This window comes from Chelon labrosus, assembly GCF_963514085.1.
Source record: "Chelon labrosus genome assembly, chromosome: 20".
NCBI classification, from domain to species: domain Eukaryota; kingdom Metazoa; phylum Chordata; class Actinopteri; order Mugiliformes; family Mugilidae; genus Chelon; species Chelon labrosus.
Window position 1 is genome coordinate 6,424,184 of NC_140353.1, and position 19,404 is coordinate 6,443,587.

Consider the following 19,404-nt stretch of genomic DNA (forward strand, 5'->3'; position numbering starts at 1 on the left):
TCTCTTCGATCATTGTTTGACCGGCCTTCCCTCCGGAAAACATCCGGGTACACGGATCATTTAAAGGCCACACGGCGCTGCTTGAGGTGGAGCCAATTCAAAGCCTGCCAGCGGTTTCAGATAGTGTAGAGCTTGCTCCAAGCTCTGGAGGACGGCGTCACATTCAAGTACACGCCACACACCCACGCTTAAACAGGAAGAGCACATATGCAGACACACACACACACACACGGTGCCGTATTGATATACTAAGCAGATCGAACGCCGTCTGCAATCAAGTCTATCAGAGGAAGGGCTGCGGTCTTGGCCAGTAAAGGCACACACACAAGTTCAAACAAGCCTCACAATCAAGCCCAGTAACAAGTAGAGCTGTATTTTTGTTTGATTGAATGTGAAGGCACTACAAGTTTGTGGTGGAAAAATAACAGTGGCCAAAAAAGAACAGTTTTTAATGTCCCGGTTGGCGTGTTTTTGATGGCTGATGTTTGCTGGCTGGGTTACGGTCGGTCACTCACTTGCGTGTTTGTCTGCCAGAGCGATGAGTGTGCTGGAGATGTCCCTGCGCCGGTAAAAACACACCACTTTGGCCTCCACATTCCCATTGGCTGTCTGCAAACCAGGAGACAATCGACGTTACCACGGCAACAAGTTGGTGCCCGCACACAGAGCACGAACACGAACACACACACACACACAGATGAAAAAACACATAGTGCGGGCTAGTTTTTCCAACTTTGCCTGAAAACAAAGTGTGAGGACACAGAAATCCTCCAAAATCACTTTGCTTTTGTTTGAAACTGATCAGGACCGTGTTTTGTGCTGAAGGTTGTCTGTGCACTCCACATACTTTTTTTTTTCTTTCTTTTCTTAATAATTATTCACTGGTATGCAGCTTTTAAATTGGAAGCTGCATGATAATGTTTTACTGAATGGTACCTGAAAAGAAGATTACAGCCTGGGTAAAATGATTTAAAATCTAAAAAAGCAACAAGACACATTTCTAGCTGTTACCTCTTTATTAATATATAATAATAAGCATACATTACGATTTTAATTCATCATATTTGACCATGCATACTGGATTAGAAACTTAGAAACCCTACCAGTAAAATTTAATCTAAAGGGAGATGCATGGAGATGGACAAAGAATGACGAGTGAACACGTATGTTTTTATATCCTCCTAACACTTTGGCACTGCAGACTTTCTACCAAGCAAATTACGAAATAACAAAAAACTAAATTTCCAGGTCTGTCTTTGACAAAAATATTTCCAGAGCTGATTTTTTATTTTTTTTTAAGAGAGAAAACGAAAACATTTTATTATTTACAAATGAAACATGTTTTTAATGAGATCCAGAGGACTTCCACAGAAACGTGTGAGCCTAATGGTGAAGTAAAATATAAAAAACACAACATGAGTAACACATAAAAACATGGGTTTTTAAACTACATACATATTGAGCTAGTTAACGTTATTATTTTATGTTTAAAAAGTAAAATCATATATCAATCTATCAAGGAAAGGCAGCATGAGTCCCAATTATAAAACCAAAAATATAATAATTTGCAGTTTTAACTTGCATTCACCAACTCTGTCTTTAACCCGACAGAAGCACAATAAAATAAAGGACGCTCACACTATCAGTCAGTTAAATCAGTATCAGTCCATTAGAAACTATTTTCATAAACAATTCATCTTTAGCTGAGAGGCCCATTTAGAAAGGCCTGCTGTGCATCCACCAACAAACACCGAGTAAGGACATGCTAACCATGTTGCAACCTAAACGTGTAGCAAACCCCGTAACATTTAGTCGATGCTTCAATTTATTAGCATCAGTCTCTGTACAGGTAAAGGGAAGATGCTGTGCTATAGGTTTCTAGGGGTGTTTGCTATAACCACTCTAAAACTGTACAGTTTTGTTAGAAGTAAGTTAAACTTGTGCTCCATTTTTATTCACTATCAACATGTGAACAGATTGATGCACCTATGCAGTAATCGTAGAAGTCTTGCCTTTATTATGACAGAAAGAAACTACACAACTGAACCCAGTAGTTGCTGAAGTACACTCAATTTATTTATTTTCAGCATGTGATTTTTAAAGATGAGGCCTAGGCTTTGTAAGTACCTTTACATCTTTAGTTTTGATTGATCACGACAAGCTAAGAGAATTTCTTCCACTTCACGGACCATAAGTATAATCAAAAGTTGTCATTTGCTTCTTTTAGAGAAAATAAACTGCGCACATTTCATTTTTAACATATTGATTTGAACCTTGCTGGTGTAAACTATTGTAAAAGATTACACTTGCACAATGTGCTGTTCATTTTCGTTTTTTTTTTTTGTGTTTTGAGCAGTCAGGAGTTGTCAACATTTTTTTTTTTTCCCTCTCTCTCACACACACACATTTATACTTTCGAAACCTGCATCTCGACGTTACAGAAGCACAAAAGCACCAACAATCCCCGAGGAGCAGAGAGACTGACAGTGACAGGCAGAGTAGAAGGCCGACTCTGAGCTCTGTGTCAATCACATTAAACAGCCTCCATATTATCCAGCACAGGCCTGAAACAGGGGACAGACAGCGGGCACCTGTAACTAGTCTACAGAGACAGGACTCTTATTCTGCTGCTTTGACTGATCCATGTACGAGATAGCCGGCTGGGACTTACTGCCACAGATGCATCATCGCCACTACCCAGCTTATTGATTCAGTGAAATAAAGATATGCACTGTTTGAAGCACACATTTTCTACATTTAAAATTGTACACAGGAAATGAATTTGCACAATAATAACTCATCATGACTCTCTCAAACAAATCTCATGTGATGCTAAAGTTTTAATTTTAATCGGAAATTTAAGATCTTTACTGATGGTGATGGTTTTGTCAGACTATCAACGGGCTGGACGGGTTCAGGTAGTAGAATATATCACTGGTTTGGGGCAGTCGGAGTCAAAACAAGTGCCAAAGCAAGGTTCGACCAAGTTATAAATAAGTCAGTCCACCTTCTGCAGGTCCTCCAAAACCCTGGCCGTCAATAACCTGCATCACCACAAGTAACCCAGACCAAAACACCTCTAGAGATGGAGTTTTTACTAAATATTTGGTAATAACCAGGGAGTAGAGCAGCAGCAGCAGGTTTAAGATTGAGGCATTGCAATGCTGCAATTATACATAATTCCAGGACATGCATCTTAAAACAACCCCACTCATGACAAAGAGTAGAAACCCTGGACAGCCTCTGCATAAATCTTCAAGGTGTACTCATAACTTGAATACAGAGTTATAATAATAAATAAATAAATAAATAATAATTGTAGTATGGAGGACAGGAAGGTAACCAGATGTAATGGATTATGATTAAGGCATCCTGCAAGGGTTGCGGGTTAAATCGGGTTTCAGGGTTGTTGATTAATGCTGATTGGCTCTTGTAATGACTCGGGTGGATGTCCAAATAGTTGATGTTAATATGCAGCAAGAATATCCTCATATTTTAGAGGCCAGAGCAGTTGAATGTAGGAGGATGTATCAATTAGTTTCTGTCAATAAACAAATCAGTTTGTCGTTTCAGGTCGGCGCTGGATCAAATTCACAGTCTGTTGAGCATTTTATGGTGAAGTATTAAAAGCCGACCTTAAAGCTTAATAAAAAAGCAGACTAACTTTAGAGATACAAAGGCAGTTCCAAGAAGATCTGTGGTGCATTCATAGAGTTGAGAACATCTGATGTACAGCAGGAGAGAATATGTGTTGCATTCAGTTACAAATTCACCCCCACTCACTCACCTTATTCAACTCCTCTATCCTCCTGATCAGCAGTGGGTTACTGGACGAGTTCTCGAAATAAACATAATCTGCAGAGGGAGAAGGAGGAACAGAAAGAGAAAGCGAGAGCGGGGAATGGAAAGAGAAAGAAAGGTTAGTCAGTCGTCCAAATATTCAGGGTGACTTCCAGTCAGACAACACCGCGACGGCTTCATTAGTCAACGGGAAAGTGCAGCGGCGACGTCCACAAAATGTTGATTTAACTCGATTAGGCTACTTTCATACGCGGCGGATCCTGTTGTGGTTGGGAGGTCTGACTGAATGAGATGTTGACGCGCCAACGCACACTCGCACATACACAACAAACCTGGCTCTCCAAACCCTCCATTCAGACTGCAAACCTTGTATTTCCTCGGCCCTCCTGCCTTCTTTGTCTTATTGCTCCATTCATTCTCCCCATGTGTGATGTTGTTTGCATGCACGGAGTGGCTGCGTTTGTGTGTGTGTGTGGGCGTGTAAGGGAAGCTTTACCACGCGGGTGTGACTTTACTATGCATTCACGTCTGTTTGTGTGTGTGTGTGTGTACGTGTGTGTGTGTGTGTGGCTCCTGGCGCTACTCCAGGCCTATTGGAGGCTTAGCTCTCACCAGGATGTCCCCACAGGCCCCAGTCTTGGTAGGGTGCCTGGTCTTAGCCCTGCATGTGTGTTGGCTGAGTGCTGTCAGATTATACCCCACACTTGGTAGGTTGCCCGGAGCTGGAGCTATCCTCCCTTCACCCTGAATCTTTGCCACTCCCATCCCCCCTCCCCTCCCCTCCCCTCCCCGCGCGGCCCCCTGAGCCATCTTCTTGACCGACTCGGCCAGAGATCGCCCGTAATTCCACCAGCGCACAACTACAACATACACCGACTCTTGTGTCCAACGCTAACTGGTTTAGGCATGCACCCATCATGTCAGCACACCCAGGAACTGCACTGACGTCAAGAGATATCCTGTATTACTAATGCTACCAGACTTCAAGGAAAGATCCACCAACAAACATGGCAACACTTTTAGAGCAAGTATCTGTAAAGTATCTTGAGTTCTGGCCTTGGCTCCAGCTTGAAAAGCAATAAACAATAACAGAAAAGTTTAATTTATCAAAGACAAAATTGCCAAACATTTTATTGTTTATTGTCCTACTGAATTAACTAGATTTGTGGTTTTGATGTAGCTGTAACATCTTGGTAAATCAACAAATCATTTTGATTACAGTGTGTATAAATGTCATAGAATTGTGACACATTAAGGTGTCTTGTTTCGTCCTGAATCATCACACAGGAGACCCAGAGATGTCTCTGAAAACCGACTTAAGAAATGAGTCAGTTCACTTTAAAATTCTCATAATCACAACTTTCCAATAACAAATTCTGCGTCACGTTTTTTTTTTATCTCGATTCGGTCCAGGTGATTTTCTTTTCTTTTTCACAATTTAGTAACGTTGGTTTTTTTTAGAAATTATGATCACTATTTTAGGAGGTGAAAATGAGTGCCAGGAAAGGTTGTTTACTTTACTTACTGAATATAGCGTTTTAGGAAAAGGTGAGCACGAAAAACTTCCCCCATTGAATTATGAGAAGCTGCATTATTTACTTTTGATAGTGGAGTGCAGGGGCAAATATTGGCTTTGCAGAAAAACCGTTACCCTTCACATTTGAGGGAATATTTCAATCTGTAACTTAATTATTTGTCTTGTATTGAGTTGTATAAACTGTGTATGGTGGCAACGGCCATGCATGTTTATACGCCAATCAGCCACAACGTTAAAACTAGCGACAAAGTGATCAACTTGTTTCAATGCAATGTTCTGCATTTGAAAACTTTTGGTTCTGGCATCATATGGATGCTGCCCACCCACCTAAACGTTGCTGTTAAGCCTATAGCACCCCATAGCAACGACACTCCGCAACAGTAGCAGCCATACCCAGCAGGACGAGCCACAGCAAAAACTTGAAAAATGGACCAAGGTGTTGAGCTGCCCTCCTAACCCCACAAAATACCAAAGTGATCCCGTCCCCTCAACGTATAGGGCCCAAAGCCTCACACTACCAACATCCCTATGCCGGACACCGCAGGACACCCTCAGAAGGCCCATATCAACCGCTCCCTGAGCTGTTTCGGAGGCGCAAGGGAGACCTACAGAATAACAGACAGCTGGTTTTAATGTTGTGGCTGAGCGGTGCATGTTTGTGTTTTTAACTAAAGGGAAATGCCATCAACTGATATTCCACTTTTATTTTAACAAAACAAAACGTAGGACGATAGGATGAAGACAGCTGGGAGGTATGTTTGTGATCTTGTTCTTAACTTCGTCCAGAAAAGCTTGGACTTGTCTTTATGTGTACGTGAATCCAATCCCAGTTTTGGACCGCTGGTCAGACAAAACATCACATTTGGCTCTGTGAAACTGAAATTGAACATTTTCTGACAATTTAATGACTCGATAATGGACAGAAATTAACAGTTCGAACAACACTGAAAGGACAGACCCACTCATGGAGTATTTCATTATAAATAGTTATTATGTCTGCTGACCTCAACATGCTGCACCCGAGCCCAACAGTCAAACAATAACAAATCCATCTCAGAGAGAGAGAATAGGCAGACACACTAAGCCGTCTACCAACGCCGATCTCCAGCAGACTATAATGCAAAGCAGCTACTGCATCTGAATAAAAGGGCACACCTTCGCTTCTCCAATGGAAAAACCTTTTTGCTCCGATATCCCAATTGGTATTCTTCCCTCCACCCACGCACACAACAAAACGAACAAAACACATTCACACCCAATCTCTGTAGCTTTCAGAGAGAAATCACACTGTAAGATTATCTCTGATTGAGGCATCTAAAACCTGGCAGTGTGTCCGTACAGTAAATATAACTGAATAAATCCTAAATAAACTACAAAAATGTAACACTTCCTCTTGTGGGTTCACCAAAGCAGCAGTTCAGAAGGTACGTATAGTCTAATTTCTATGACAGCTCCTTCTGGCAACCACAGACACTCCTGCACGGCTGAACATCACTACGAGTCGGGGAGTGATCGGCACATCATGCCTGTCTGCTCTTCACCCTGTAACAGCTTGTTACCAGACTCCGCTGCCACTGTGACATCCTCGTCCCGCTGCTGAATATCAAATAGGCCAAGTTGAAATTGAGCAGGGCCGAGACAGAAAATTAAGATATCGGCCTTGCTCGCTTTCAGGCGCGCGCACACACACACACACACACACACACATAGAGGAGAGGCGGCAGCATGGAGGTCAGGGGTTGAAAAAACTGGCGTGAGACTAGTTGTGACCACCAGACTCGCTGTGAAACTGTGGGAAAGTGAGCAAGACTTTATCCCACTTATTTAGCATGGTCGAGGAGTTCTTTAGCAGCACTGACACAATCAAGTAAGTAATTAGCTCATTAAATGATTATAACTCGTTGGCTAAAATGCTTTTTTCTGCATTTTCTGAAACTTAAAGTCCTGCAGCAGAGACTTCATCGTATAGAAAAATCCATCCTACAACATCAATATCATTTTTAACTAGTCAAACAATCGGCTTAATAATCAAGGAACGAATCGGTAACATGAATCATTTCAAGTAATCCTTAGTTGCAGCTCCAAAACCTTAATTCCCACTACTGCACTAAAGAGACGCAATGATTAGTTGATTATTCCATTACTTGATTGATGCTAGTTGATTAGTAGTTATTTAGATGATCGGTTTAAGGTCATTTTTCAAGGCAACTTGCCAGAAATGATGAATTATGAGTACCGCTTCTCAAATGTGAGACTTTTCTTGTACGTGATCAAGTAAATCTTTTGAGTTTTGGACATTTGAAGGACGTCACTTTGTGCTGTAGGACGCAGTGACGGGCATTTTAGAGTACAGCATGATATTTCAGATTCTCCCTTGTGCCTCCAAAGCAGTTGTGACTCATCAGAGATTGGACATGGGCCTTCTGAGGGTGTCCTGTGGTGTCTGGGAACAGAATGTTGTTAGTAAGGGGCTTTTGGGTCCTATGCGTTGAGGGGAGGGGCCTCCGTGGATCATCCCACGGATACTTGATCAGTTTGGGATCTAGTGAATTTGGAGGTCAGGTCAACTGTTCTTCATGTTTTTTTTTTTTTAGTTGTTCCTAAAGCGTTTTTGTGTGTGTGCCTGTGTCAGGCTGCATCCTGCTGGAGATGTCTGCCGCCATCAAGGAGTGTCATTGCTATGGGATGGGGGTGCCTGGTCTGGTCTAGGTGGGTGCTACATGTCTAAGTATCATCCTCACGAATGCCAGGTCCAAAAGTAGTTCAGGTCCAGCAGAACCTCTTGTATTGTCACAAGATGAATAAGGACTTTTTTGTCACAATGTCCCAGAGCTCAAGGTGATGCCTCCAAGTTCTTGTCAGTGAAGTAGAGTAAAACTGCAAAACTTTCATTTTACATCAGGTACAACACAGAAAACAGAAGTGAAATACTCAAATTTGACAGATAATCTGAAGCCACAGTCTTTGGTGTGATTAAATCTGCTACAAAATAATTGCTAAGCTCATTACTTCACGACTAACACGAATATGTGTCTTGTAACTGGATACACGGCAAAATTTTTAATCACGATGGCTTAAAGACTAAAAACTCTCTAGACACACAAAAGATAATAACAAAACTGTCAACACTCGAAAGAACCCTGATCAAAAAGTTGCTTCGCACTCTTCGACAGATCTCATGAGAAACAAGCGAAGGAGAAACGCTGACGTTCAGCTGTGGCCTTCTAATATTCAACGTCTCTGAGGGGCCCCATTAATCGTGAGCCAAAATGCGTCATAGCCGTTTCAAAACGAAAGCCCAGCCACATGTCGAACGTTCGGTTTTGATGTGGTGCTGGGTGTGAATCGGCGCCACACACTGAGACCTTTTTCTTGGTTGGTGACAGCACGTCTTCCACTACATTTAAAGAAGGTGGGACATTGGGCACAGCTCGCCGGCTTCCTTTTTTCCTGGCTCGGGAACTTCAAGTTACCGAGAATGGAATCACTTTTTTAAGTTCAACCCGTGTCCCCCTCCTGCCGCCTCCAGAAGGAGAAGAAAACAAAAAAACAAATACGGGAAGAGAACGGTTAAGTGACTGTCAAGAGCGGTCTGTTTGAGCGTTGGAGTTTCCACCATGCGAGGAGCTGAAGCCTGGTAGAGACGAACTCAAAATGAGAGCAACAGAGAGAGGGCCTGTAGGCACTGAGCAGCGTCACTCAGTCTCTCCGTTTTCCCATCAGCCCTCCCGCCGCCTCAACCCCGCGTATAACCACCCCGCTCTCCATCCCCCACTCTCCCGGGCGCCGGCCAATCGGCGGTCTCCGCCGGCTGTGATGTCACAGTGCAGTCAAATTTTGTGTGAGCCAATCGAGGCGTGTTACTGAGCCCCAAAAGAGAGAGTCTGCTGGGCTGATTCAAACCAGGCCAGAGAGAGAGAGGGAGAGAGAGAGAGAGAGGGGAGAGACAGACGGGCAGGCAGAGAGACGCAATGATGGGGGGGGACACAAGATAATCAAGAATCAGACAGAAAGAGATGTAAGTGGGTGAATGAGTCAGTAAGACAACTCACTCAAATACAATGAAGCCAATGAGGTGCTTTACACTCGGTCCACATAGAGTTCCTAACAGTCTATGAAATAGTTAAAATGTGCGTGAGTGTCTTCAAAAACCACACAGTATTTATATTAAGCAAGAAAGACTTGAAGGACACGGGACGGCCATGAAAACACACACACACACACACACACACACATCTCTGGATGAATTTAGAGTCTAGTCTGAATGATTCACCGCCTGACAAAATGGTGGTTTAATATATTTATTATGTGGCCATAAATGATCTGACAAGAAGGGGCCAAGATAAATAACGTTATGCTCGTTCTTTTTATACTTTCTTCACATTTTTATTTATCTGTGAAACGTTAGAAAGCTATTAAAACGAAGCACTTTTAAGGGGCTACTAATAAACAGACACAACCTGTGGTGAAGAGTTTTGCTTGAACGCCGTCTCAAGCCAAAAGGTCTGGGATTTATCGACTAATAAAACGAAAACTCGTTGCCAGCTATTCCGATAATTTAATTTATTCCTATAATAAAGCTTCTCTAGATTTCTTTCCAACTTTACATAGTAAAGTACAAGTAATCAAGACGGTGATCAACAGATTAATAGATAGTTTGAACAATATCTTGGAGCCCTACTTGCGTATCCTTGAGAGGCAGCACTGCTACAGCATCTGTCACACTATCTGCCAGCATTTGGTGATCACCTGACAGAGAATCAACACAGCTCCTGCCAATGGCACTCCAATTAGGCAGTTGCCTCCGTGCTCGCCGCTACGCAATATGCAACACGCCAGCAGCAAAGCCTAATGGAAGTGCACCCAGCGAGAGACTGGTAGCATCCCACAGTCAAGCCTGCTCGGTAAGTAATCAGCAGGAATGAGTGGGGGAAAACGTCCAAATTGATGGGACCATAAGGTCTTTAGAGGAACATGGAGTCGACGTACACGGCGGCGTAGACCACGACCATGGCGATAAAGGCTGGGCTGGTGCTAGGAGGAGAGACAAGAGAAGCAGGAAACGAAGAGCATGAACATCCGCCCACGCTTGTCCATGCACACATACCCCCCTTCCACAGCCCACACCCCCCCCTCCAATGCTTACTCACACACACACTCACACTGAGAGGCGTGTCTGTTGTCGTGAGCGGCAACCGTGGAACAGATCATGGCTCCGACTGTCATAGTATGGACGGAGGTTTCTATGGTAATAGCGAGTGATTAAATATTCTGAAATCAAACTCGCACCTTATTTTTACACTTTGATATCACCCACGTTCCTTCTAATGGCACGATTAGCTTCGGCACAGCTGCACACATCTGTTTACGGACCTCTCTCCCTCTGGCTCTCTCTCTGTCTCTGTCTCTGTCTCTCTGTCCTCTGGCTTATGGGTAGGGGGGGAAAAAAAAGAAATACTGTGTGTGTCTTACACATTCTCTCTATAAATATTAATTTCCCATAAATGTCAGTAGTGGTGTTTAAGCGGACATGGATTTGATCCTATAAAAAAAGTAGCAGCAACTCCCATAAAGCATCTGTCTTGCACTTGTGCTCCAGCAACCAGTGCAGCCTCTACATATTCTAATCAGCAAACCTGCGCACACAAGACTCAAAACATCTATTTAAGACGACCAGATCTTATCCAACAAATATCTGTGGCTACATCAAGACATCACTAGACAGCTAGTTTGTGGTAAATACTATCTGTGATGGACGTATGGCTTCTTAAGTAATGTTATGATAAGGGACACTTTGTTGAATGGGTGTAAATGCCGCCACGCATCTGTCCAGCTGGCCGTCCTGAACTTGGCAGGACGGCCAGCACAAGAAGCCTCAGATCTCCACTCTGCGAGTACACCCACCAGACCTGCGAGAGAGACAACTGCCAGCGTGGGTAATTAACACCAAGCAAGAGCCAAACAAAGTGTGGGCACCGTCAAAGTTTATGAGTTAGTCAGTTTCTACATTAGTAAACAGTGCAGCAACTTTAGATCGTCACTGGCAGCGCGGAGAAACAACACAACGCGTTTCGCACCTTCTGTACAAGAGCTGTCCCGATCCAAAAGCCCGAGTACTGGGTTTCATTTAAAGGATAGGGTCGTATTGTTTGTTTGTCTTAAATTAATAGTCAAGTGGCCGTAATAAGACTTTCGTTGTGATGATTTCTCAGGCTTACACTGGCCTACGAGGTGGCTTTCCACTGGACTTGCAATGCTGAAGGGAGGCGACGGATGCCACAGGCTTCATTTTGAGCAAAAGTAAAGAATAAAGTCTCCCTAAAACTAATAGCAGATTTCAGCAGTTTAAAGGTAAGGACAAACCAAACCGATAACAAATAACTACCAGCAAAGAAGGCCGACTGTCGCCCGTGTCTGGGCCAAAATGAACACACCGCAAAAACTACAGCCATTAACCAGCTGACACATTCGTCCTGCGCTCGCGTGAAAGAAAGTAAGTCCTGCAGTAAATCGGAAGAGTTTCTTTTACCTGGGAGGCTAGATAGAGTTCGAAACTGTCGTGGGAAGCGGGACTTTCCTGTCTCATTCAGATCAGCTCGTCTACAGATTACTCCTTCTGGACGATCTAGTCTTTGTGAAAATATTCAGATGAGATAAAGACATAACATGAGAGTGCGCTCTTTAAACTTTTCTGTTTTATTTACGTCTATCGTTTAGTTTTTTTAGATTGTATTGGAGTAGTGGATCTTCATACTGAACAGCCAATCAAAGAACGCGATTCAACGTGCTGAACTGGATGAAAAGTCGTCAACTACTGCCTTCTGTTGTGGGACACAGCGTGGCCCAAAGACTACCATGATGAAGTGAACATCTGTTTGCGTTACTATCCCTCAACTCCAGTAAAGAACGTAAACACAAAATAGTTTTTTTATTTTTACTAGGGTTAATCTGAAACTTTATCATCCACTAAGGCCACGCCGAGAGCAACTTTAACTGTGTAATAAAACAAAATGCATTCCCTTTATTCCTTTGAACGTGGACAGTCTGGTGGCGTTGCACCTGCCGCAACGCAGGTCTGCATCTGCATTGGGCAGTCACCTTTCTGAAGGCACACACTTCCTGGTAGATCATTTTGCAGTAGGAAAACTGTACTTACACAATTTACCTCCCAATGATCTAGAAGATTAAATTAATTGACGCAGTGATGGCTGTCCAAAATTGCAAAACCCTGACTTGTAAAATCTTATATTAACCTTGGATAAATACAGGAAGACATTTTTACACAGAGGAGCATTAGGGAGGGATCTTCTACTACTCAGTGTGAAGAGAAGTACTGATTACAGCAAGTAAAACCCGTTTCCATCTTCAAATTACTTAAGAAAGACTTGGAACAATCCTGAAGCTCTCCTTTAAAGCTCATTGAGAAAGTGGAGTCTTAGGGACTTTCAGGGAAATTCGACGACCAGGTCACAAACGCTCTGGAGTAACTTCTTCCCCTCCCACCATTAGGATGCTAAAACTTATGATACAGCGAATATTTAGTCACCTCCACTTTTCTGCGTATGGGGGGGAAAGCTCTAGGAAGAAGCGCTGCAGGCACCGGAAGAGTGGCTTGCAGCCTGCTGCACGGTAAAAACAAAGACATCAAGGCCTACTGAGCCAGCTTTTGTCCAGTGTTCACTGAAAGGGAAGTCATTGCTTTTCCAAGATGATCCCGCATTGTCTTGCAAAGTAGCGGCCATCTTTTCAAGGGTCCTGCTTTGTTCTGACGTCGGCCTGAATTGCTCTCAGGAGGAGCTACAGTCACTTTTTTGAGGCTTGCGTTGGGCCGCAACTGCGACTGTTTCACATTATTATTGTGACTCCAGAAAAACAGCTTAATAGTATGTTTCATGAGATGCTTTGTATGCTTCGTGGTTTCAGATTAAAGGCCTGCTTGTTTCATTTTTTTGGTTATCAAGAAGAGCAGTTTTAAATGTAACGCGTGTGACTAGTTTAATCCATTCTGATTGATTAACAAACATCTAATGCAGCTACGACATTGGGGCCAATGCTCAAAGCTACAAGTTGTACAGCAGGGGAAATACATAAATCACCCATTTGTTCAACTAATTCGTCCGCTAGTTACAAGACATTCAGGCCTAACTGGTTGGCATGTTCGCGCAAGAGGCCGACGCAGTGAGGAGACGTCCCCAAACTAAGCAACACTTGGCTGGCGAAGTGTTAACTTTGCGCCACGGTCTGGACATAATCCTGTTCTCGCTCAGGTAGGCCTTGTTTAATTTGTCTAAACTAGAGGGCCATGACGTTCTCCACAGGCTATTTCTGATGCACGCACGAGGCCCAGGAGAGTCACTGCATTCCCGTTGCACTGGACAACGACCGTCGGCCATTGCACGAATTTTCTAAACGTACAGTCGATCTCAATTTCCCTCCATTTCTTCCACTGAAACACGCACACACTTGTCAACAGCGGTACACAATAAGGCTTGCTCTACCAATACAACGACAACACAATCCATAAAAGAAAAAGCCATTAATGAAAATATCTACTTGACACCTTTATGTGTCGAGACTTTCTGACAGCATAAGTCCACATTTCCTCACGTCTCCAGTGACCACTATTAAACTGTGCTATAGATAAAGTGGCTTTCAATAGACTATTTTATACACAGAGGCTAAAATGTGTTAATCAGATCAACATAAGCTGTAAATGAGATGGAGTGCAAATAAAGAATCTTAATTAGGTATCAATTAGAGCAAATATATGTTTTAAAAAAGGATATATAGATGGATATAAACGTAAAATGCATCTATAAGGATGCATTTAGTTTTTTATTGCAATTTCCCCATCTCATATCTCTTAACTTTTTGTCTCAACTTCGTTTCTCTGCACTTTAAAACCACTTCTTATTCTTGTAAATGTCTGCAGGTAAGTGCGACCCTGCAGTGTTATTATTATGAACGAGCAGCCGGGGCAATAGTTGAATGACACGCAAAAAGTTTTTTAAAAAAAAATATATATGTACATGCTCGCCATGTTGCCTTAAATGTACACAAACGCAATGTACGTTACTCCAGGTGCATCACTGCACTGAAGTAGGAGTTGGGCTTCGTGCTAAGTTGGAAGAAAAACACAAAAGAAGCGAGGGGAATCCGAAAGCAGTTTTGTAAGAGAGCCACTACTCTTCATCGCCATCCTCTTCTTCTTCACAGTCACCATCATCATCATCTGTGAAGCACAAGGCTCTTTCAGCTTTAGGGAAATAAAAGAAGGGAAGGAAAGACGGACCGCGCTGTGTAAATACATTTACAAAAAAAAAAAAAAAAAAAAAAAAAAAAAACAGAAAAGAAAGAAAGAAAAAAAAAAGAAAGACCCGCCGTGAACCGTAGCGAGTCCGCCATATAAAACATCACGGGAAGGAGCTAAAGCGCTATCTCCCCGCCAGCTTACCTCCAACCCGGTACATGTTCGCTGCCATGACTGCCCCGGTCCCTGGCTTCCTCTCCAGGTAGAGGGGTGGCTCTCTTCTCTCTCTCGCGCTGCCGGAGCTGTGTTAGCACTGCCGCCGCTGTGTGTTGGAAAATGGTGGATTGATCAATACGAAACAGACTGGCCGAGAGACCTTAAAGAGACAGCGCACTTCTTTCTCAAACCCCCCCTCTCTCCACCTACAACTTTGGCGGCAGTACACGGGAACGAGTACTCTTAACAAATTTACCACTTTAATTCCGCTTTTTTTCCCACCACTGTTAACTGTTAGCATAGTTAAAATCTCACTACGCCATTTTTGTATTTTTTTTTTTTTTGCTAACGTCCCACTTAAGTGACGTCAGCAGTCCACCAAACCCAACCGTTATCCCGTTAACTTTATTTAACCTTACCTGAGCAGTTATTTATATATATATATATATTCTCGTTCATCTACATATTTTTAAAAATTTTAAATAAAATAAAAACACATTTTTCGTGAGGATATCGCTCTGTTCCTCTATTAGAAAACTGCTGTAACTGCTTTTTGAGAGTGACAGAAATGACCACCTGTCAATCAATTGTGGTTCAAACTATCGCGATATTTTGAGAGGGGGGGGGTCCTCCTCGTTGGAACACCTTCACAGACAACTTTGTGGTGTTTAAAACTTGTCCTGGTCCAACTTTCCTGCTGTATCAACTTCCACACGGGATGAGAAAGAGTTGTAAAAATGTCCACAGGCTCCAGGGTTGGCATTTAAATAAGCCATTTACCTGGAACTTAGTGTGTGTATATATAGATATACCTAAACTAAGCTAGTGGTGTGATTCCAAATCCCTCATTGCTCAGGAGGGAGTCCGTGGACTAGCATGGGAGTAAAAGTAGCACAAACAAATGAGCTCTGTTTAATTAAATTAATGTGTTTAAGGATGACTCATGGTCTAATTGCAAAGGCAGCTTATGTAGTTAGCACTGAATCAATGCATTATGCTATCTACATTAGACATAATGTTGGATTGTTGCTGCACGGTAATTGCACTATCCATTTTTTTTCTAGTGAGTCTACAAGTGCAGAACGTTTATGAAAATTTAGCGGTCTAAGAACTCAATTTTCTTTACAAAAAAAAGATGCAACTGCTTCTGTTATGATGGAACCAAGCTGAGGGCTTTTATTCATTGCAGCATGCAGCGATTGCGTGAGATTCTGGCGACGTGATGGAGATTTAAGGCTATTAATCTCATTACCACCACCTACTTACTGACCTGTATGGATCTGTGCGTGCATGTGGGCCGGTTTTGTTGTATGGAATAAGCGGATACAGAAAGTGCGATGTTTGATCTGCACCAAAAACTAAAAGCTGCTCTACTTGGATGCTTTACTAGCGTGGTATTATGCCAGATTCTCGCAATTAAAACACATAATAAAAAAGCTGAAGGAACCAGTCTTTTAAGAAAGGTGTCCAGTGTGACGAGAGAATACACCGTGCAGTCTTCAGCAGACAGTTGTTTGATTAGCCCAGTCTTCACCTTGGATACGAGCGTCGAGCCTCTGCGCTAGAGGAATGCTGTGGTGAAGGCTACATCTGATCTATACCATATGGAAGCCTCAATTACTGTGGCCTAACACAGGGGACTACAGCCTGCAGTCACATGACTGCTACGGGCCAATCGTGTGAACTTACAGTACGCACTCCTACTCATGTGTGCAGTCTCTGTGTTGGAGCTGTGCTGCATTGGAGGCATCCTCTATTATGTCCCAGGGCTCTTTTATGAGAAAGAGCGAGAGGCAGATAGTGTGTGTGTGTGTTTGTAAGGGTGTGTTCAACCATTTACACATAAAACTATGTCATTTAGGTTAAATTATAGTGAATTAAAGAATGGTTTTCAGTGCCACTGCATAGAGGTAACGAGAGAGTATTTTCACGTGGGCTATAATTGTGTGTTAAACAATGAAAGAGCATCATTATCTGATGGATGTTTTACTGATTGTGTTTATTTCTCTCCCCGTTATACAACTGAACATCAGTGCTTGTTGTTTCAAATATTACTCATTGTAATGCTCCGTATTTCAGATGCTTACCCCGCTGATTGAGCGTCCTGTGGAACAATAATAATGAACAGTGTTACAGTGTTTTCTACCATAACCCTGCACAGTGTAATGTTCCCTAACAAGCTGTAAACAATGCCAATATTTAACGTGGTCTTAATTACATGAAAATAGGTGCTCAACAATGTTGCCTTGTATTTGGGAACTGTTTGTTTATTGGCTGCCATGCAGATGTTCTTTTTCAATCCACTTGCGCCTCCACCAGATGTTGCTGCAGTCGGGGAGGCAAGCAGGCGAGCATGCCGGCACAACTCTGTGCAGAGCAGAGCAGTGCAGGTGTTCTCCCCGGTGAATCTCGGTCGGTGGAGATGGATTGGCTCGAGACGCAGCCCGTCTGCAGAAACTCCCTCACCGTCCTGGAGGATGACCCCTGATGGCCTTTCTCTTTTTCTTTTTTTTTTACTGCTTCTTTCTCTTCTGCTGCTGCCTTTCCCTCTCTCCTCCATGTTTCAGACAAATGCACAAGACAAAGGCTCAGAGGAAATCAATTAGGCCTTTTTCCCGGCAGAAACCATTCCATATCTTTGATTGTGCTTCCACATTTGTTCTCTCACTGGGGGCTGTGAATGGATCCAGAGACACTATGGGAGGTACATCAATAAAGGGACTATTTCTTTCCACACCATCCTATGTATAGGTGTATTCCTCATTCTTTATCTTATTAAGGGATAACACTGATTGTTTAGACGATGCTTTACAACGGGGTGACTCCTACACCTTAGTAACATGATCCTCAAGCTGCACCACAGTCTTTCAGCCCCCTTCAGGATTGAGTCAGACTATAGATTTAAAGCAGAGTGAGTGTGAAATAACCATCACTGGGGCTACCGTAATAATCTGCGCCACTGCTGACTGTTAGAAATCAACACTTTCTTGTATTTGTACGTAAAACTGCTCCTTCCAGCTGAAGCACAATCTCTACCGCTGCTGTTTTATTTAAAGAAGAATCCTCATACAACTGGTCTAGCCTGTGAAGTGACACATATATCATTTGTGGGAGCTGTGGTGTAAAGCAGCAGCCTTTTGGGACTCTCTGGTTTAGGGGATCTGACAGGACGCATTTCTCAGCTAAAAATACCAGCTTGTATTTATATGCACCCAACAACAGAGGGAGCTATTGCCTTGCTTTTTGACAAAATAAGCACTTCAGACAAAGAGGTGGCTTCTTTAACATCGTGCACAGTTTAAACTGCTGTCATATATCTTTTAGATCCTTTAAAACATACATTTATGGTTTAAAATCCTAAAATAAACCATGCCCGTTGCTGCTGTTTAGCTACAAAGACAAATTTTCCAAATTGCATTCACCTCAGTCTGCCAGCAGGGGTCCTCATCCACATGGCTTTTTTCTTTTGTCCTCAGTTGATCCCTGATCAGAGCAGGAGTCATGCTTAAGGAGAAAAAAAAGGCCAGCGATGCAGGCGTTTATAAGAGCAACAGAAATGATGCAATGTCAGGTTATCACACAAAACTGCAAATCTCAAATGCATCATTATTTGTCTTTAAGAACTCATTATTGTCTCTGCTACTGTAGCATGTGTTGCTGCCCGGAAGACGTCTCTCAGTCTGTCATCTGTTGCATTGCTCTGATGGATGCTCCCACAAGAAACCTTGGCCCTAACCCAAGGAGGATTAACCACGTTGCACTTGTGGGTTATTGACACCGTGACTTTCACAGAAAGAAAGAGGAGTAACTATGACACAGAGGAGAAGGCCTGTGTCAGACATGGATGCAGACAGTGGAGTATGTGGCACCCAGAAAGATGTATCCCAGGCCCCACCTTGCAAGGGAATCCTGTCACCGAGAGAGAGAGAGACAACCACAGGAACATGTGCCACAAAATGCCAGGAGCCGCCGGACTGGAGCGATACGCTTTTCTTTTTTTGGAAAAACAGCTGGTGAACTGCCAAATGTGTCTCCATCCTCAGAGAGGCATCGGCAGTTGGCGAGCGGACAGCGTCGAGTGGGGGATACCCACAACAGTTCGACACGGAACAAGGCATTGCTGGAATGGCAAATGGCTTCTAAATGTCAAGTAGTGGATCTCATTTTTTCCTGGAAGAATGCTTGTCAAGCTTGAGCTGCACCAGCTGATGCCGAGACACTTGTTCAGCAACTTTTATGATGTCCAGCCACTACAAAGCGCCCGCATGCACAAACTCACACATGCACATTTCTGCACCCAGTTAAAATCTGACATGGCACACCAATGAAATCAACACACAGATTTATAATATGGCCAGTTCATTGGGTACACCAGTTTATAGGAATACATTCTAATATAACAAGATCCCCATTCATGATTGTTATAATGTTCCGTTTATGCTGAAAGAAAAGTCTTATTTGAACTTTATGATCATTTTGATGTACATAAAGCTGAAATAATTTTGTTTTCCTACACATTCCTCTTGTTATTCCTGTTTATATAAATCAAATTGTCACAATCATTTCATGAGAAGGAAAGGAGTCCAACTTTATGGGCAAG

The 19,404-nt window shown here is 42.9% G+C and overlaps 1 protein-coding gene across 1 annotated transcript in view; it reads right to left on the bottom strand.

The window, feature by feature from the left end:
• mta1 (metastasis associated 1) overlaps positions 1–15,093 on the bottom strand; it is a 42,662-nt gene extending 27,569 nt beyond the window's left edge. Inside the window, exons 1-3 of the mRNA XM_084568862.1 lie at positions 14,793–15,093; positions 3,788–3,855; positions 516–609 (exon numbers count right to left, since the gene is read on the bottom strand). Coding sequence (XP_084424988.1) covers positions 516–609; positions 3,788–3,855; positions 14,793–14,820 — 190 coding nt within the window. The 5' untranslated portion in view covers positions 14,821–15,093. The remainder of the gene's footprint in view (positions 1–515; positions 610–3,787; positions 3,856–14,792) is intronic.
• Positions 15,094–19,404: the final 4,311 nt, after the last annotated feature.